Source organism: Heloderma suspectum, chromosome 1, assembly GCF_057233095.1.
Source record: "Heloderma suspectum isolate Gila_16-S chromosome 1, 16-S_ref, whole genome shotgun sequence".
In the NCBI taxonomy this organism is placed as follows: domain Eukaryota; kingdom Metazoa; phylum Chordata; class Lepidosauria; order Squamata; family Helodermatidae; genus Heloderma; species Heloderma suspectum.
This window is the reverse complement of record NC_139458.1, coordinates 37,294,421-37,315,504: the sequence shown is the minus strand read 5'-3', so window position 1 is coordinate 37,315,504 and position 21,084 is coordinate 37,294,421. Positions and strand designations below refer to the sequence as shown.

Below are 21,084 nucleotides of genomic sequence, written 5' to 3'. Positions count from 1 at the left end.
AATTTGGGGACCTGGCAGCCCCTATGGAGCTGACTGAACCTGCCAAATTTCAAACAGTTAGGTCCAGTGGCTTTTGTGCTTTCCTTTTCTCAAAGACTAAAACAAAAAGTAAAAACTGTCAAGCCACGCAGGATTAGAGAGCCTAATCAGAAAGTGTTTAAGGTGACCATGAGGAGGACACAATCTCTAATCTCCGGTGTAGGTTTTTTTGAAGTGCAAATAATACTTCCCTTTTGTCTGTCCTGAATCTCCCACTATTCGGCTTCACTGGATGACCTGAGGCTCCTCATTAAGGGAAGAATAAAGTTAAACATCTCTTTGGCTGCAATACATTACCTGGGAAAAAGTCACACTGAACTCAGCTTATTTATTGCACTGCTCCACTTTCACTACTATGTATAATTTTATAAACCTCCCCCCTTATTTGCCTTTCTTCTAAATTAAATAGCCCAAACACTGAAGCCTTTCCTTATAGAGTAGTGATTGCACCCCATTCTCAATCACGCCACTGTGATTAAGTTTGCTGGGTTAAATGTTGCCAAGGCTCAGTTCCCCCCTCCCAACTCCTCCTCCCTCCCTAATCTTAAGGAAATTGTTACATTTCCGAGACAGGCTGTCCAGGCTTCAGAATCGTCCAAAATGATCCGACTTGCTTCAGACTGATCCAGACCCACTTCGGATCTGGACCGATTTGGTCTGCATCACCCTGCTTCAGTTTGGAATTCAAATCCGGATCCAAAGCAGTGCACAGCCCTACTTAATACAAACCTGCTTCTTCCGAGTTCAGTAGCCTTGCTGTTACTAGGAGGCCTTAGGAGTCGCTCCCCTGGCAAACCAACAGGGACTCTAGTGTGAATGGACCAGCCTTTTAAACTAGAGGGGAGACTGCCACCTTTCTTTCCACAGTCTGCTCATTGCTTTTTCTCTCCCCCCTACTTTTCTGCTCTTACATAACCGCTGTTTGGAGCTTGTTTGCAATGAAATTTTAAGAGGGAGATGGAAGGGCAGAAAGAACTCCATGTGAAATACCGGTATTTCACACAGCATCTGATTTTACTACAGGAAACTGGAACCTTTGGTTTCTGCAGAAGTTTAGTAGCTTCAGTACAGCAAAGGATCCAATCAGCCTCCACAAACTTCTTCTCTATTTTAATTTCTCCTAAATAGCTGTAGGACTCAAATTATTCCAAAAGGAGGGTTAAGACTATGTGGCATCATGATCAAGGAACTGTTGGGGGTTTTAAACAGGTTCTACAGTTTTAAAGAAGTTAGAAAAAGCCCTCAGTCACCTCACCTCGTAAAGTTAATTTAAGTACATGTAATCCTTGCAAACCCTCCACAGCCTCCAAAATTCCTTTGAAGTACTACCTCTCTAACAGGAGCCACTTGGCTTAGGGAATTCTCTCTACTCCCACCCCTACATTTCCAATCACCATTCTTCTCCCCCCCCCCCGCCCTGTTCTTTCTTTCTCTTCTTTATTCCACCCAGAGCATATCTTGGGGAATTCTTAAAGAGAATTCTCTTTGGTGGGCAAAAGAAGTTCTGAAGTGTATTTGACTTTATACAAACAGACAAAAGGGTTTGTTTTTCTCCTTCTCCACACTCAAGTCTTTAAGAAATGTGGGTTCACATGGTTGCATCGAAACAAATCTGGGGCTGTTTTGTTTGTCAACTGCCATTATCCAGCAATAGGAAGGGCTGTAGCTCAATGGTGGAGCACATGTTTGATATGCAGAAGGTCACAGGTTCAATCCCCAGCATCTCCAGGTAGGGCTAGGAAAGAATCCTGTCTGAAACCCTGAAGAGCCGCTGCTGCCAGTCAGTGTCGACAATACTGGAGTAGATGGATCCAGTATAAGGCAGCTTCCTATGTTCCTATGAACAGAAAGCTTTAATAAAAATAGGAGTTTTTGGTTTGTTTTTTAAGTGGAAGGGAGATAAATACTGCTCATTTCTACAATCTTATGTATGCCTACTCAGAAGCCCCATTATGTTTAATGAGGCTTACCCCAAGTGTGCATAGGATTCCAGCACAAGTTACTTTTGCAGGGAGGTTGCACCCTGATGTTCTGCATGTTTACTCAGAAATAAGTCCTGAGTTGTGGGCATGGTACTGCAGGCTTAATACAGTGCCTACCCAATTCCAGTCTAATGAATTAACTACCCTTTCAGCTCAGTCCTATGCATGTTTGGCATTTGTGTTTTTTTCATTTTGCATGAACTCTAGCTTCAGTGGTGAGGGAAAGGCACTTAGTACATGCTCAGAGTTTCTCCAAAACTTAGCCCTAGTCTTGGCACAAATGAAGTTATGAGGAGGAAGATACAATGAGAGCTTGTGCATAACAAGGAGGAGGTAGAGGGGAGTAGCACACAACAATACGTCTGTTTTTATGAAGAGTTGCTGGAGGATGGTAGAATGAGGAGGGATGGTTGCATGGAGGGGAATATAATTGGTAGGGGGAGAACGTAAGTGCTCAGTGGTGAAAGAAAAGCATTCCACATATGCTCAGAAGCACTCTATATTTAAGAACATAAGAAGAGCCATGCTGCATCAGACCAAGGTCCATCTAGTCCAGCATTCTGTTCACACAGTGGCCAACTAGATGCCCATGGGAAACCCACAAGCAGGACATGTGCAATAGCACCTTCCCACCCATGTTCCCCTGCTGCTAACATTGGTGAAATGTAAGTAAATTCTAGTCATTCTAAATTTGCATACATGTATATCCTTCAGAAACTTTGCAGGTTTCTTGCCTGGGGGACACATCTAATAACGTGTGCATTTTCATACAAATTTACCCCAAAACTACTGGGGCAGGGTGTGTGAAAGGAAAATAAAGCGAATCACTCCCTCCCCCAAATTGGAGAACTCCCCATCCATATGACCTGCTGCACCGATCCTTCTGAAACTTTGCTGGTTTCTTACTTAGGGACATCTCTAGGGTGTCTGTGATGTTCAGAACAATGGTCCACAAGGAACATAGGGAGATAAATATGTCCTCTTTTGGAGACCTCAAAATGTCAAGGCTACCCTTAAACAAAAACCCCTGTGGCTATCATTCTGAAATTTGACAGACATGATCTCCTCTAATGGGGCAATGAATCCTGAAATTTTTATCCAAATCTTCCAAGGAATAAAAATGTTATTGGCAGTTCCCTTTAAAAGAAAATCAAAATATAAACCCTGAACCTATTTTTCTCACATTGGGAAGGTGTAATCCCCTTCTAGGGGGCTACTATGCCTTAAATTATCATCCAGGACTGACCAAGAGAAAAAAGTTACAGTTTTTTTCTTAATTTCCCATCGTAGTCAACAGGAAGCATAAAGACTCATTTTTCCAAACCTTGACTCAGATTTGGTGCTGAGCTGAAGTGGACCGACTACAAATTGGCCCAAGCAGAAGCGGGATGTTTTCCAGAATGGTGAATCAGGGTCTGAGTTGAAGGGGGGGTGGTCAGTGCACACGTATGTATGTATGTAATCTAACTGTTAACTGTAAGTCGACCTATTCTGGCAAGGGAAGGTCCCGGAGAAGTTGGAGTAGGTAGAAAAATAACATGCTGTTCTTATCTTGTGGGAGGTCTTACCCTGCGCTGCCATCTGGTGGATTGTGGGGTTATTATCAGATATTTGAACTTCTGTCACCATTTTGAGGACTGAGAAGTTATTAGATAAATTTCCTGTGCTGCTATTTGGTGGCCTGTGAGGGACTGTACCTTCATTCTGAATGATGGGAAAACAGCAAACTCCTGTGTTTCACAGCTGACAAAATGAGGGAGCCAAAGCCCTTTGGATGTCACTAAAAAGATTGCTCAGATAGTCATGTTGTACATGGGACAGCCCTGTATTGGAGTCATCTGCCCAGAGTATCCTCTGCTGCTCATAAGTGATGACCATGTGGGGAAACCAGATTCTGGTGGGAAAGGGATTAGGAATGGAAAAAAGGTAAAATGAAAGGTTAAAAAAAAAAAGTAAAAAAGGTAAAATGATAAAGTCAAAGAGAATAGGCCAAGGCAGATTTTTTTTTCCAGGGAGAGGTAAAATCTTGCCTGATTTCTGAGCTAGGCAGGAAGGAACTGGGAGGGGCTTCTTCTACAGAGGCAAAGCCTTAAAATGTTGTTAGCATACTGATTGCTTCTTGGACTAGTAAGAGTAAAGTCCACCCTGAGGCTCCTATACCAACAGAGAAACTGTAATCTCTGTTAAAATCCAGATTAATGCAGTCAAATTTTTATATATTTCTATATAAACTCCTGTTCAACTATTTTATATATTTCTATATAAACTCCTGTTCAACTATCTCACATGATTTGACTTTCCCAAGAACAGTATCTCTGATACTACTGATCAGTGTAACTCTGATATGCTGCAACAATGTGTGATTTCTTTGCACAATATAAAGATTCTGCATTACTTGTACTATTACTGTCCCTTTAAGAAAGGGTGGGCAACTTTGGGAGGCCCAGGGGCTATTTTTGTCTGGGGCTGCACCCCCGCCCCCAAGTGGGAAGGAAATTAAAAGAAAAAAATGGGGTCCGGAGGTGCTACAGAGCACCAAAGGTGTGAAAATTAACAAAAGATTACAATTATATTTACCTGAAGATAACAACTATCTGCTGAAAAGTCCATCTGAATTACAAAACTTGGGATGTCTTTGCAATAGCTGGCTCGATTAAGAGTAGGCCCCAATGTCAGGTCATAAAAATCCACTGCATTTTCACTGGAACCCACTGCTAAGTAGTGAGAATCTGGGCTGAACCTGAGTAGATAAACAGCTTTAAATGAGTTCTTGCTGATCACAAGGCACAACCTAAAAATCTCAGAATATTAGATTTTTATTTCAACCTTTCATGCCACATATTTTGTAAGATGATTGTAGTCTAAAATGGAGCAAAGATAAAACAAATACAATCTCTTAATATAAAAAAGGACTTCAAATCATATTATTTTCACAGTATATACTAGAATGGAATACATTTTTTTCATACACACCTAACAAAACCTCTCCAAATCAAATTCTAAATTTTCCTTGTGATTTCACACCTTTTATGGTTTTATTCCATTTTAAGCCTTTTATCGCATTAGCAGATAGTATCTTTTTCTGTACCTGCCACACTATTCCTATTGTGTTTCTCCAATCTCCCCTATATAACTTCCCATTTATAGAGGCCCAGTCTTGCAATGCTTGAGATATGCATTTTAAAAACTCATCCACCAAATTATAAGCAATTTAGACTGCAATCTTACACCCACTTACCTTGGAATAAGTCCCATTTATTTCAATGGGACTTACTTCTGAGTAGACACGATTTCACTAGGGATTTTACTAATTCCTTTACTAATTCCTGAAAATTATCTTGTTGGGGTTTCTATTTTTGTTAACTCTTTCTATGTCATATCCATATGTAATTTTTTAAAATTTCTGTTCGGAGGGTACACATGCAAGTCAAATTAGATGTGAAGATAACATAGAGTGAGTTAAGGGAAACAGAGACCTCAACAAGATCATTTTCAGGAATTAGTAAAAACGGTAGTGTTAGAACTTACCATCTGACTATCTGTTAAGGGATGTGTGTAGTGCAGCAGCATTATGTGTGCACATACATCATAGCAAGCAAGATGTTCCATGTGCAGATACTACTTTCAGGGAACCCAGAACCATAGCAGTTCCCATAGCCGGTAAGGGACACATATTTCTAACCTGATGTCTTGGATAGCTGATCTTCTGTCCCTTTTCTTCCCCCATATCTTCAGAGAGTTCACTAACAAAATAATAAATTCTCCATTCTTCATGCCAATAGCCACCATGTCACCCTCTGGGCTGTAAGACACCGTGCGTGCTGCATGGCCCAAATTGACTTTATTCACCATCTTCTGTGAGAATTAAAAAAGTTAAAGGAAACATGAATTAAATATTTCTATTTGTATGTATGGTAAAGACAGCAAATCAAGGTTGTGTCATGATTTATATTTATACTTTCTTGATACTTTTAAAGAAAGATATGTAAAAGTTTTCTCAGCATTTAATTTTCAGTGTATCATTTTTGTAAATTATTGTAACTTCTTAAATGCCATTTTTACACCTACTTTATCAGCAATATCCCAAAGTCTGACTGTTCCATCTTCTGCAGCAGAAAGGAAAACATCACGAGAAGGGTGTGTTGCCAATCCCCAGATAGGCCCATCCATATGACCATTAATTAGAATGTTACACACTGCATTTTTCTCTCCAACTTCTATTATTTCGGCATTTTTTGTCCCAACAAGAATTTTTCCCTGGAACAACAGCGAATAAATGGAAACAATATTTATTTATTTATTTGTCATCTTCTGGCCCAAATAGAGACCCTCAAGCCAACTTGCAACTGAAACTTTAAACAATTTAAAAACTTATTTTTAAAAAAAAAAAGTTAAGGATTTTTAAAACTGTTAAAAGGTTTGAAAACTTTAAAACCATTTGAAAAATTTAAAAAGAAATTAATCAAAGAGCAGAATTAATCAAGAGCAGAATTAAGTGCAGGAGTGAATCTTAAAAACAGAGTGTGGAGTAAATGCATTTACAGAGCAATCCTATGGTCCCTGGGAGAGTATCTCAGGGACCGTAGGACATGGTGGATCACCCTTCCCAAGGCCATAGACACTGCTACAATCTCAAGGGGGGAATCTGATATTGGACCATTCCCCCTCACTCTCACAATCACCACAGAAAGCACCACAGTGGCTGCTCTTTTGATCTTGCAACAGTGGCCTTGGAAGAGCTCAGGGAGAGGGGGATGGATTGTGAGTAGGAAGGGGAAGGAGGGGGAGAGGCCAGGATCTACACAATCCTAAAGCCTCTCCATCCCCTGTCCCACCCACAAAAAGGCAGGTCAGCTTGACAAGCCAAGAGGCTTGTCTAGCTGTAAATGGAAAGAAAAGAAGTAACAGGAGGGTTATTTGCCTCCTCCTTCCACCCTGCCTGCCTCCTGCTAGCAGGGCATAGGATAGACAGAGGGCTTCAAGATTGGAGCCCTCTATTGAGGGACAATCCCTTAGGATTGCACTCTTAAAATACTAAAATGCTATACAGAACAAAAGAGTTTTAACAGCCTGCCTAAAACTGAACAAAGAACAGACCAGTCTAACTTTCTTTGGGAGAGAGTTCCACAGGCATGGAATCTGTTTTTGAAGAATAACATAAAAATATACATAAAAACCTAGAATTCACTAACATATTTTCATCAAAGGGATTATTGAAATCATGTGAGTATTAAATGCAAATAAATATATCTTCCATCAGATAATGAATTCATATATCCAAGAAGGTCAGCATATTTCCAATACAAGTAACATTTGGAATAGCAGTATGCTAAAGTAGCAATCCTACTCAATCCTAGACAAATCTGTGCTGGAAGTGGTCGCAGGGGACCTCCCCCCGCCCCGGGCTGTGTTCCCTTTCCTGTCTGGTAAGGCTGAGGTATGCAGCTATGTTGGGCACTTTTACATAATCCAAAGTGTTGCAGGCAAAAGCAGCTCAATAGGTGAAGAGCCGATAGTAGAGAAAATGCTGCCAGAAGGAAGTGACTGGGTAGTTCAGGCTGGAAAGGCCAGCAGACTTGAGTACCAGGTGCAATCACTGAAGAAAGGGGGCTAAAGAAGTTGCATTGTGTCTCAGGAAGATGTGATAATATGTTCTGGCAAAGATGAATTTCTGCCTATTTACCACATTTCTCCATGGTGAACATGTGATGAACATATGGTCAGGCTTCCAGGTGCACTTTTACTATGTTTGCTTGTTTTTCAAGGAGAGCAGCTGCAGCCATCTCCCATTCCAAGATCTGGTGGGTCACTCAAGATTGGAGGAGGAGGGAGGAACTCTAGCACCAACTTAGGCTTTTTCTGGTAGTTAACCTAGTTCATGGAATAGTCTGTGTTACACACTTTAATGTAGTTGGTTATTCTGCATCTGCTATTCTATAGTGCCTACTAGTTGCACTACACAATAGAAGTACTCTGTTTTTTAATTCTGTGTCTATATTTTTGGCAGTTTGTGTGATCACCAGCAATATACCACAGCAGGCTCCAGATACAGAAAATGAATGATGATATAGTCTGCCCCTATTTGAATACTATTTTACTTGACAAAATTGCAGAGAGTAGACATATTATGACACTTTAGAGAGTAACTGGACAGAAAGAACAGGTTAATAGCACATAAACTGAGAAAATACCAAAATAATTGAACATGTTAGGTGCTGCTGATCCTTTTAAAATAAATGGTTTAGCTGCTCAATGTAATAATAAAGGAAAGAAAACAAGATGAAATAATACTGACCTGTGTATCTGCCTTTGACATAACAGCCCTTAGATATAACATTATATTAAGGAGAACAACACTTACTTTTCCTCTGCATACAGAGCGAACACAGTCAATTATCTGCCCTGTCTCTAATCTGAAGGCACGACACCGCCTTAGCTCCTGATCCCATAGTTTAACTGCTCCTCCTTCTTTTGATCTAGTGAAAAAAGTAGGAAACAGTACAGAAAGAATGCATAAAAGTGCCTCAGATAAAATACATGTGTATCAAACCTATACTGCATTCTTTAACTGGACAATACAACTGAGGTTCACAAATGAATAATTAAAACTGCAATTCAAAAATATACCGTATTGTGTCAGTTTTACTTTCCACAAAATAGTCTGCAGAGATTTTACTTCATTTAAGAGTATTTATATGATCTTGACATTTCTACATTTTTCATGGTTGTTAAATTGATGTCTTCCAACTGACATCTACTGTCCTGTGGGGAAGAAGACGGAGCAAGGAAGACAGGAGCAGGCTGAGGACCATCAGGGCCTGCTCCATTTGGACTCCACTCCTAGGAGATAAGAGGCAAAGCAGGGCCATTCCACAAGCGCTGCTGAAAATCTATTTTTTCCCTTTCCCCTCCCCTTTTCCTTGTGTGTCATGTCTTGTTTACATTAAGAACATAGGGGCAGGGACTGTCTTATTTTACTGACCGATTGCAAGCCACTCCAGGAACCTTTTTGGGGGGTGAGGAGCAACATAAAAATACTTTAATAAATTCTAATTTTGTAGCAGTTTCTATTATTTTAACTTTCTCACATCACATCACAGAGTTAAGGTTAATGTGCGAGCCACTGAGAGCAGGATTGTTCAGTTTTGCATTTTCTTGACTTGGCATATAACTTTCCCTAACCCTGGACCTTTAAGCGCATGCTGAATTCTTTCTGTTGCAAGGGAAAATGACTGAGGATACTTCTTACTTTGTAAGACATTTTGTTGCATTGGAATCACAGCAGAGTGGGAAAAATTGCAAGATTATTTCTGAAAGACAGTTACTTGGTAATGATTACTCTTTCAGAAATGGCTTAATTGTGCTACTGGGCTAGAGGAGTCCAGCTTTTACAGCAAGCCATGCAGTGCTAGCGGGAAGGAGGTAGAGTCACCAGCAGCTGTACAATGTTGTATCCTTGCAGCTGGAAAGGACTGCAGAAAACTGCAATCTAGCTCCCTGCTTTACTCATGGTCAGGAGCTAGGTAGGGAAATTTTCTGATATGTAACTAGAGCTTCCCCTTCATGGATCACTGCCTTGTTGTGGCGAAGGGGCTTGCGTAACTCAGTGAAGCCATAAGCTATGCCGTGCAGGGCCACCCAAAATGGACAGGTCATGGCAGAGAGTTCTGACAAAATGTGGTCCACTGGAGAAGGAAATGGCAACCCACTCCAGTATTCTTGCCAAGAAAACCCCATGGAACGTATCACAAGGCTAAAAGATATGACGCCGGAAGACGAGCCCCTCAGGTCGGAAGGTGTCCAATATACTACTGGGGAAGAGCAGAGGGAATTTCCAAGTAGCGCCAGAAAGAGTGAAGCGGCTGGGCCAAAGCCGAAAGGACACTCAGCTGTGGATGTGTCTGGTGGTGAAAAGAAAATCCGATGCTGTAAAGAACAATATTGTTTAGGAACCTGGAATGTCAGATCAATGAATCAAGGTAAGCTGGAAGTGGTCAAACATGAGATGGCAAGATTGAACATCGACATCTTGGGAATCAGCGAACTAAAATGGACAGGCATGGGTGAATTTAATTCAGGTGACCATCATATCTACTATTGTGGGCAAGAATCCCTTAGAAGAAATGGAGTAGCACTCATAGTCAACAAAAGGGTGGGAAAAGCAGTACTGGGGTACAATCTTAAAAATGATAGAATGATCTCAGTACGAATCCAAGGCAAACCATTCAACATCACAGTAATTCAAGTCTATGCCCCAACCACTGATGCCGAAGAAGCTGAGGTTGATCGGTTCTATGAAGACCTCCAACACCTTCTAGAACTAACACCAACAAAAGATGTCCTCTTCATCATAGGGGATTGGAATGCTAAAGTAGGAAGTCAAGAAATCACCGGGATAACAGGCAGGCATGGCCTTGGTGTACAAAATGAAGCAGGACAAAAGCTAATAGAGTTTTGCCAAGAGAACACGCTGATCATAGCAAACACTCTTTTCCAACAGCACAAGGGACGACTCTACACATGGACATCACCAGATGGTCAATATCGAAATCAGATTGATTATGTCCTTTGCAGCCAAAGATGGAGAAGCTCCATACAGTCAGTCAAAACAAGACCTGGAGCTGACTGTGGCTCAGATCATGAGCTGCTTCTTGCAAAATTTTGGCTTAAATTGAAGAACGTAGGGAAAACCACTAAACCATTCAGGTATGACCTAAATCATATCCCTTATGAATATACAGTGGAGGTGAGGAATAGATTTCAGGGATTAGACCTGATAGACAGAGTGCCTGAGGAACTATGGACGGAGGTCCGTAACATTGTTCAGGAGGCAACAACGAAATCCATCCCAAAGAAAAAGAAATGCAAGAAAGCCAAGTGGCTGTCTGATGAGGCTTTACAAGTAGCTGAGGAAAGAAGGGAAGCGAAAAGCAAGGGAGAAAGGGGAAGATATATCCAACTGAATGCAGAGTTCCAGAGAATAGCAAGGAGAGACAAGAAGGCCTTCTTAAATGAACAATGCAAGGAAATCGAGGAAAACAACAGAATGGGAAAGACTAGAGATCTCTTCAAGAAAATTGGAGATCTCAAGGGAACGTTTTTATTTATTTATTTATTTATTGCATTTATACCCCGCCTTTCTCCCTCTCGCAAGGAACTCAAGGCGGCTTACATTATCCTCCTCCTCACCGTTGTATCCTCACAACAACAACCCTGTGAGGTAGGTTGGGCTGAGAGTCTGTGACTGGCCCAAAGTCACCCAGTGAGCTTCCATGGCCAAGTGGGGACTAGAACCCGGATCTCCCGGCTCCCAGTCCGTCACTCTCACCACTACACTACACTGGCTCTCACACTGGTTTTGGTTTTTTACACTGGTTTTGTGCAAAGATGGGCATGATAAAGGACAAAGAAGGCAGGGACCTCACAGAAGCAGATGAGATTAAGAAGAGGTGGAAAGAATACACAGAAGAACTATACAGGAAAGATCTTAATGTCCTTGATAGCCATGATAGTAATGTCCTTGATAGCCATGATAGTGCGGTCACTGAACTTGAGCTGGACATCCTCGAGAGTGAAGTCAAGTGGGCCTTAGGAAGCATTAGTAACAACAAAGCTAGCGGAGATGACAGTATTCCAGCTGAGCTATTTAAAATCCTAAAAGATGATGCTGTTAAAGTGCTGCATTCAATATGCCAACAAATTTGGAACACTCAGCAATGGCCGCAAGACTGGAAAAGGTCAGTTTACATTCCAATTCCAAAGAAGGGCAACGCCAAAGAGTGTTCAAACTACCGCACAATTGCGCTCATTTCACATGCCAGCAAGGTGATGCTCAAAATCTTACAAGCTAGGCTTCAGCAGTATGCGAACCGAGAACTACCGGAAGTACAAGCTGGGTTTCGAAGAGGCAGAGGAACTAGAGATCAAATTGCCAACATTCGCTGCATCATGGAGAAAGCAAGAGAATTCCAGAAAAATGTCTATTTCTGCTTCATTGACTACGCTAAAGCCTTTGATTGTGTGGATCACAACAAACTGTGGCAAATTCTGAAAGTGATGGGAGTACCAGACCACCTTACCTGTCTCCTGAGAAACCTGTACGAGGGTCAAGAAGCAACAGTAAGAACCGGACATGGAACAACCGCGTGGTTCAAAATTGGGAAAGGAGTACGACAAGGCTGCATATTGTCACCCTGCTTATTTAACTTATATGCAGAGTACATCATGAGAAATGCCGGGTTGGATGAATCAGAGGTCGGAATTAAGATTGCTGGGAGAATTATCAACAACCTCCGATATGCAGACGATACCACCCTAATGGCAGAAAGTGAAGAGGATCTCAAGAGCCTCTTGTTGAGGGTGAAAGAGGAGAGTGCAAAAGCTGGTTTGAAACTCAACATTAAAAAAACTAAGATCATGGCATCTGGCCCTATCACTTCCTGGCATATAGAAGGGGAAGAAATGGAAGCAGTGACAGATTTTACTTTCTTGGGCTCCAAGATCACTGGAGACGGTGACTGTAGCCATGAAATTAAAAGATGCTTGCTCCTTGGGAGGAAAGCTATGGCAAACCTAGACAGCATAGTAAGAAGCAGAGACATCACCTTGCCAACAAAGGTCCGTCTAATCAAAGCTATGGTTTTCCCAGTAGCAACGTATGGCTGTGAGAGCTGGACTATAAGGAAGGCTGAGCGCCGAAGAATTGATGCTTTCGAACTATGGTGCTGGAGAAGATTCTTACGAGTCCCCTGGACTGCAAGGAGGTCAAATCAGTCCATCCTAAAGGAAATCAACCCTGACTGCTCATTGGAAGGACAGATACTGAAGCTGAAGCTCAAATCTTTTGGCCACCTAATGCGAAGAGAAAACTCTCTGGAAAAGACCCTGATGCTGGGAAAGACTGAAGGCAAAAGGAGAAGGGGACGGCAGAGGATGAGATGGCTAGATAGCATCACCGATGCAATGAATATGAACCTGAGCACACTCCGGGAGAGTGCTCAGGACAGGAAGGCCTGGCATGCTATGGTCCATGGGGTCACGAAGAGTCGGACACGACTGAACAACAACAACAACTAGAGCTTGGATGCCATGGCAGCTATGGCAGCAGAAGCCACTGCTTCCTCTGCCACAGTTAAGATAGATAAGTAGGCTTAGGCTGTCTATGTACATATGTAAACACATACCCAATTATAAATACTTAAAAATAGAACTACTACAATGTAATTTATAATAACACATTAATTCAGCAATTAATAACTTTGCAAAATGCATCTGTAGAAAGAAATGGGACTCACGGCCTCTCTTTGCCACCCGTTACAATTAATCCATCTCGTAGTGTTGTGTACATTGCAAATATAGGCCCATTGTGAGCTTTGCCAACAATTCGATTCAATATATGTTCTTTCCATACACATACATCTCCACTGATGGTACCTGTAAATGTCAAATTATTCTGAAAAGGGGGAAAAATATGTTCATCATATGATTTGATAAAGGAATAAATGCATATATTTATAATGAAACTGCAACTGATGCAGAAAACAGTAGCCAAACTACTATTCCAGTCCAGCTTCAGGCCTGATTTTGGGTCTGAAATAGCTTTGGTCATCCCAGTGGATGTCTTACACTGGGGAATGGATGAGGGAAGTGCAATGGTGTTGGTTCTCCTGGACCTCTCAGTAGCTTTCAATACTATTGATCATGGTATCTTTCTGGATTGTTTATCAGGGTTCAGTTTAGGAGGCTCTGTGGTTCCAGTCCTTCCTGAAGGAATGGTCCCAGAAGGTGGTGCCGGGGAATGTCTGTTCCACCCCATGGCCATTGGCCTATGGTTCCATCTTGTCCCCCATGCATAACATCTACATGAAACCACTGGGAAAGTCATCCAGAGGTCTGGGCTAAAGTGCCATCAGTATGTCCCAGGGACAAGTAGATGGAAATGAATCAGTGTCTGAATATGGTTTTGGGGTAGATGAGGACAAAGAAGTCCTCCAGACAAGATGGAGGTGCTGCGAGTGGGGAAACTGATTACCCTGGACAGAGGTTTTGATGGGGTTGCATCCACTCTTAACAAGCAAGTGTAAAGATTGGGAGTTTTTCCAGACCGGGTGCTAAATGGAGCAGCTCAGGATTCAGAAGCGGCCAGGAGTACTTTTTACTAGCTTAGACTAGTACATCAGTTGTTGCCCTATCTGGAAAGGTTTGACCTTGCCTTTGTTATCCACATTTTAGTGACATCCAAGCTGGGCTATCTTCAGCAAAGGAGATTGTTACCTTGTTGTGGTGCTGGAGCTTGAGCACCTCAATGACGTCGTGAGCTAAACCGTGAAGGGACACCCAAGACGGGAAGGTCATGGCAGAGAGGTCAGACTAAATACAATCCCTGGGGAAGGAAACGGCAACCCACCCCAGTATTCTTGCCATGAAAACTAAATGGATCAGTACAACCAGAGATATGTCAGTATAACATTGGAAGATGGGACTCCCAGGTCGGAAGATGGTCAAAAAGCTACTGGGGAGGAAAAGAAGATAAGTTCAACTAGCCCCAGATGTGATGACGCAGCTAGCTCAAAGTTGAAAGGACAGCTAGCATCTGATGGTGCTGGTGGTGAACGACGAATCCGATGTTCTAAAGATCAACACACCATAGGAACCTGGAATGTAAGATCTATGAGCCAGGGCAAATTGGATGTGGTGATTGGGGAGATGTCAAGATTAAATATAGACATTTTGGGTGAAATGGACTGGAATGGGCCACTTCACATCAAATGACCACCAGATCTACTACTGTGGACAAGAGGACCACAGAAGAAATGGAGTAGCCTTCATAATTCATAATAAAGTGGCTAGAGCAGTGCTTGGATACAATCCAAAAAATGACAGAATGATCTCAATTCGAATTCAGGGTAAGCCATTGAACATCACAGTGATCCAAATATACGCCCCAACCACAGATGCTGAAGAAGCAGAAGTAGATCAGTTCTATGAGGATCTGCAGCACCTACTGGATAGTACGCCAAACAAAGATGTTATTTTCATTACAGGAGACTGGAATGCTAAGGTGGGTAGTCAAACGACACCTGGAATTACAGGCAAGCATGGTCTGGGAGAACAAAATGAAGCGGGACATAGGCTGACAGAATTTTGCCAAGACAACTCACTGTGCATAACAAATACTCTCTTCCAACAACCTAAGAGACGACTTTATACATGGAATTCACCAGATGGTCGACCCCGAAATCAGATTGACTACATCCTTTGTAGCCAAAGGTGGCGGACATCTATGCAATCGGTAAAAACAAGACCTGGAGCTGATTGTCGTTCAGATCACGAACTTCTTATTGCACAATTTAGAATCAGGCTAAAGAGAATAGGGAAGACCCACAGAGCAGTTAGATATGACCCCCCTAATATTCCTCATGAATATGCAGTGGAGGTAAAGAATAGATTTAAGGGACTAGATTTAGTAGATAGGGTCCCGGAAGAACTATGGACAGAAGTTTGCAACATTATTCAGGAGGCGGCAACAAAAACGTCCCGAAGAAAAAGAAAACCAAGAAGGCAAGATGGCTATCTGCTGAGACACTGGAAGCAGCCCAAGAAAGAAGGAAAGCAAAAGGCAACAGTGATAGGGGGAGATATGCCCAATTAAATGCAAAATTCCAGAGGTTAGCCAGAAGAGATAAGGAATTATTTTTAAACAAGCAATGCGTGGAAACGGAAGAAGATAATAGAATAGGAAGGACAAGAGATCTCTTCCAGAAAATTAGAAACGTCGGAGGTAAATTCCAGGCAAAAATGGGTATGATCAAAAACAAAGATGGCAAGGACCTAACAGAAGCAGAAGAGATCAAGAAAAGGTGGCAAGAATATACAGAAGATCTGTATAGGAAGGATAATAATATCGGGGATAGATTTGACGGTGTGGTCAGTGAGTTAGAGCCAGACATCCTGAACAGTGAGGTTGAATGGGCCTTAAGAAGCATTGCTAATAACAAGGCAGCAGGAGATGATGGTATCCCAGCTGAACTGTTTAAAATCTTGCAAGATGATGCTGTCAAGGTGATGCATGCCATATGCCAGCAAATTTGGAAAACATAAGAATGGCCAACAGATTGGAAAAAATCAACCTATATCCCCATACCAAAAAAGGGAAGCACCAAAGAATGTTCCAACTATCGAACAGTGGCACTTATTTCACATGCCAGTAAGGTAATGCTCAAGATCTTGCAAGGTAGACTCCAGCAATTCATGGAACGAGAATTGCCAGATGTACAAGCTGGGTTTAGAAAAGGCAGAGGAACTAGAGACCAAATGGCCAATATCCGCTGGATAATGGAGAAAGCCAGGGAGTTTCAGAAAAACATCTATTTCTGTTTTATGGACTATTCTAAAGCCTTTGACTGTGTGGATCATCACAAATTGTGGCAAGTTCTTGGTGGTATGGGGATACCAAGTCATCTTGTCTGCCTCCTGAGGAATCTGTATAACGACCAAGTAGCAATGGTAAGAACAGACCACGGAACAACAGACTGGTTTAAGATTGGGAAAGGAGTACGGCAGGGTTGTATACTCTCACCCTACCTATTCAACCTGTACGCAGAACACATCATGAGACGTGCTGGGCTTGATGAAGCCAAGGCTGGAGTTAAAATTGCTGGAAAAAACTTTAACAATCTCAGATATGCAGATGATTCCACTTTGATGGCTCAAAGCGAGGAGGAGCTGAGGAACGTCATGACAAAGGTGAAAGAATAAAGTGCAAAAGCTGGGTTGCAGTTAAACCTCAAAAAAACCAAGATTATGGCAACCAGTTTCATTGATAACTGGCAAATAGGGGGAGAAAATGTGGAGGCAGTGACAGACTTTGTCTTTCTAGGCGCAAAGATTACTGCAGATGCTGACTGCAGCCAGGAAATCAGAAGACGTTTACTTCTTGGGAGGAGAGCAATGACAAATCTTGATAAAATAGTTAAGAGCAGAGACATCACACTGACAACAAAGGTCCACATAGTTAAAGCAATGGTATTCCCCGTAGTAACCTATGGCTGTGAGAGCTGGACCATAAGGAAGACTGAGCGAAGGAAGGTAGATGCTTTTGAACTGTGGTGCTGGAGGAAAATTCTGAGAGTGCCTTGGACTGCAAGAAGATCAACCCAGTCCATACTCCAGGAAATAAAGCCAGACTGCTCACTTGAGGGAATGGTCTTAAAGGCAAAACTGAAGTACTTTGGCCACATCATGAGACGACAGGATACCCTGGAGAAGATGCTGATGCTAGGGAAAGTGGAAGGCAAAAAGAAGAGGGGCCGACCAAGGGCAAGGTGGATGGATGATATTCTGGAGGTGACAGGCTCAGCCTTGGGGGAGCTGGGGGTGGCAACGGCTGACAGGAAGCTCTGGCGTGGGCTGGTCCATGAAGTCATGAAGAGTCGGAAATGACTGACCAAATAAACAACAAGCTGGACTATTGTATTGTACTTTACATTAAGCTGCCTTTAAAGATGGTTCAGAAGCTTCAGCTGGTATAGAATGCAATTGCCTGAGTACTGGTAGATGTTAGGTAGTCAGTTCACATGATACATGTATTGTGTCAATTGTACTGGTTGCCAGTGTGTTTCAAAGCCCAATCTGAAGTGCTGGTTTTAATAACCTTTAAAACCTTAAGCAGTTTGGGACCGAGTTACCTGAAGGACAACTATCGCCCATATCAGCTTGCCTGCACTATAAGAACAGTAACAGAGGCCCTTCTCACTTGCCCACCTCTGAAAGCTGTTAGGTTAGGAGGCACAAGGGAGAGATTTTTTTTTGCAATTCACCCATGCCTGTGAAATGCATTACCAGCTACACTCCAGCAATACAGGCTTGTAGGAAAACCCTAAAGACCCAATTGTTTTCTTTGGTTTTTCCTTGAGCTGTGTTCTATTGCAGTGATGAGCAGAAGATAGATCATTATTAGTGGATCTTAATGATTTGTAGTAGATTGGCAAGGGTTTCTGACTCCCAATTATTTAACACTAGCAGCAACAAAATGACTTTCCCACCTCCTGAACAAATTATACTGATGAAATGAAAAATGTTTGGAGTAACTAAGAGTCAATTTTTGTGTAGAAGGACTGTGAGCTCTGCTCAGTTCCAATACTCAAACCTAATTCCTTGGTTCAAAATTCTTTAATTCTAGGTGTACTTCTTTTGCACCTGGCTCTGATTGATGGATCTCAGGTTTCTAGTAAAAAACTTGATTCTGCAAGCCTGAAATCTGCCCACTCCTTATTTTATTAGACTGTTGATGGGTTTTTGGCTACAATTATTTACAGGATGTTAGTATTTTGGGGTGTGGATATTATTTATTATTATTACTATTATTATTTATTGCTGACTTTTATTTATATCTGATAGGTACTGTTCTAAAAGGTGCCTTGGAAGGGTTATATGGGGTTGCCTTTGAAGTTGGTCCGGAAACTTCAGCTAGTACAAAATATGGCTGCAACAGTTCTAACTGGGACCAGGAGTTATGACCATATTACACCAGCCCTCTCTTGCCTTCACTGGTTTTGGATTAGCTCTCCCAAGGGAAGCTCACTGGCACCCGCACTGCTATCTTTTCAGTGCCAGGCTAATTCTGTTCTCCCTGTCCTGCATAGGTACTAGGTAGCATAGTGAGCAGTGATCCAGGAGGTGCTGTACTTGTCATTTCCATTGGTGGTATCATGGGAACAACTACTGTTATCCATCTTAAAACAGTCACTGGTGGTACAAAGGGACCAAGAAAGTTTCCCCATCTGGTGGTTACCTTGACACTGTAGCTGATGGAGTGGATCAATACTATTCAGGCAAATAATCCATTGGCTAAAAGTGGCGTGACTGGTATGTGTCCCCACCAACATCCATGTTGTGCCTCCAATGAGCTCTTTGACACAATATCGCTGTCAGGGAGGATCCCAGTGGGGTGGAGATCATCTGCCCCAGTCAGAATATGGTGATCATGATCGATACTGAGGCTGCTCTTGCCACAGAACCCAACCTCTTCATTTGGAGTAGAAGTAGCCTCCCAAAGCCTAATTGGGAGACTCCCTTCAGATGGTGGATGGGGCATGTGATTAGAAGGTGATTGGCTTCACCTAGTATCAGGCTGTTTTCATAGTGAGGGTCCAGAGACGCTTTTTGAATCTTGCCTTCCGACACGGAGGTCAAAAGCAGAGGAACCTCCAGTGGCTAGGTGCCTGTGTCAGATCCAGTGTTTGCCATCAACACACCGAAATGGGTGAATTGAGCAACAGTGGTGTAGCTGGTATCACCGGTAGCATGATAGGCATAGGTGGTATCGGTACTGAGGCTGTGATTTTTTTCTTCTTCTTTTCCCTCAGTTCTGAGTGGAGTGGCTTATCTTGCCCTTTTAGACAGTTTTTTTAGCTGCAGCAATGTTCAATGATTGGCCCAGTGTTGGTAGGTCAGTACAAACAGCCTTAGAGGTGGCCAGCAGTGACAGAAATCTTGATCCCAGAACCACCGAAGTAGCCATGTTAAGATGGGGTAGGGTCTCTGACACCCCAATTGGGGAGAGGGGGGTCCTTCAACACCTTGGACATTTTTTGTCGACGTCCTCCCTTTTCTAGGTTGAGGAGCAGTGTCCACTGCCTTCAAGGCCTGGTCCCACAGTGCAGCATGGCCAGGTGGATTGATTGTGGCTGAACTGCTTAGTGAAAGCTTGACAAAAGAACAAGTGTCATAGAATCATAGAATAGTAGGGTTGGAAGGGGCCTACAAGGCCATCGAGTCCAACCCCCTGCTCCATGCAGGAATCCAAGTCAGAGCATTCCTGACAGATGGCTGTCCAGCCTCGTCTTGAATACCTCCAGGGTGGGAGAGCCCACTGCCTCCCTAGGTAATTGGTTCCATTGTCATATTGCTCTAACAGTCAGGAGGTTTTTCCTGATGTTCAGCTGGAATCTGGCTTCCTGTAACTTGAGCCAATTATTCCGTGTCCTGCACTCTGGGATGATCAAGAAGAGATCCTGGCCTTACTCTCTGTGACAACCTTTCAAGTACTTGAAGAGTGCTATCATACCTCCCCTCAGTCTCCTCTTCTCAAGGCTAAACATGCCCAGTTCTTTCCGTCTCTCCTCATAGGGCTTTGTTTCCAGTCCCCTGATCATCTTTGTTGCCCTCCTCTAAACCCTCTCCAGTTTGTCTGTATCCTTCTTCAAGTGTGGTGCCCAGAACTGGACACAGTACTCCACATGAGGCCTAACCAGTGCTGAGTAGAGGGGAACTAGTGCTTCCCAGGATTTGGAAGCTATGCTTCTATTAATGCAGCCCAAAATAGCATTTGCCTTTTTTGCAGCCACATCACATGGTTGGTTCATATTCAGCTTGTGGTCTACAACAATTCCAAGATCCTTCTCGCTTGTAATGTTGTTGAGCCACATATCCCCCATCTTGTAAATGTGCATTTGGTTTCTTTTTCCTAGGTGCAGAACTTGGCATTTCTCCCTGTTAAATGTCATTCTGTTGTTTTCTGCCCAGCGCTCCAGTCTATCTAGATCGCTTTGAATTTTGTTTCTGTCTTCCAAAGTATTAGCTATCCCGCCCAATTTGGTGTCATCTGCAAATTTGATCAGCATTCCCTGCACCTCCTCCTCCAAGTCATTAATACAAATGTTGAAGAGCACTGGACCCAGGACTGAGCCCTGCGGTATCCCGTTCGTTACCTCTCCCCAGTTTGAGAAGATCCCCTTGATAAGCACTCTTTGAGTCCGATTCTGTAGCCAACTGTGGATCCACCGGATCGTTGTTTCATCTAGCCCACTTAGCTAGTTTGCTCATCAGGATATAATGGGGCACTTTGTTGAAAGCTTTGCTGAAGTCAAGGTATATTATGTCTACAGCATTCCCACAGTCCACAAGGGAGGTTACTTGATCAAAAAATGAGATCAGATCATCAGAGTCATCTGGCAGGATTTGTTCTTGACAAATCCGTGTCGGCTTCGAGTAATCACTGCATTGTTTTCAAGGTACTTACAGATGGATTGCTTCATAATCTGCTCCAGACTTTTCCCAGGGA

General features: G+C 42.6%; 1 protein-coding gene across 2 annotated transcripts in view; it reads right to left on the bottom strand.

Annotated features, from left to right (window-relative positions):
- The window catches only part of EML5 (EMAP like 5), a 167,192-nt gene that overhangs the window by 5,796 nt on the left and 140,312 nt on the right, over positions 1-21,084 (bottom strand). For both annotated transcript variants that reach the window (XM_084841133.1, XM_084841144.1), the window contains 5 exons: positions 13,316-13,473; positions 8,383-8,497; positions 6,090-6,278; positions 5,704-5,876; positions 4,599-4,761 (listed from right to left, as the gene is read on the bottom strand). In XM_084841133.1, the coding sequence (XP_084697259.1) occupies positions 4,599-4,761; positions 5,704-5,876; positions 6,090-6,278; positions 8,383-8,497; positions 13,316-13,473 (798 nt within the window). The remainder of the gene's footprint in view (positions 1-4,598; positions 4,762-5,703; positions 5,877-6,089; positions 6,279-8,382; positions 8,498-13,315; positions 13,474-21,084) is intronic.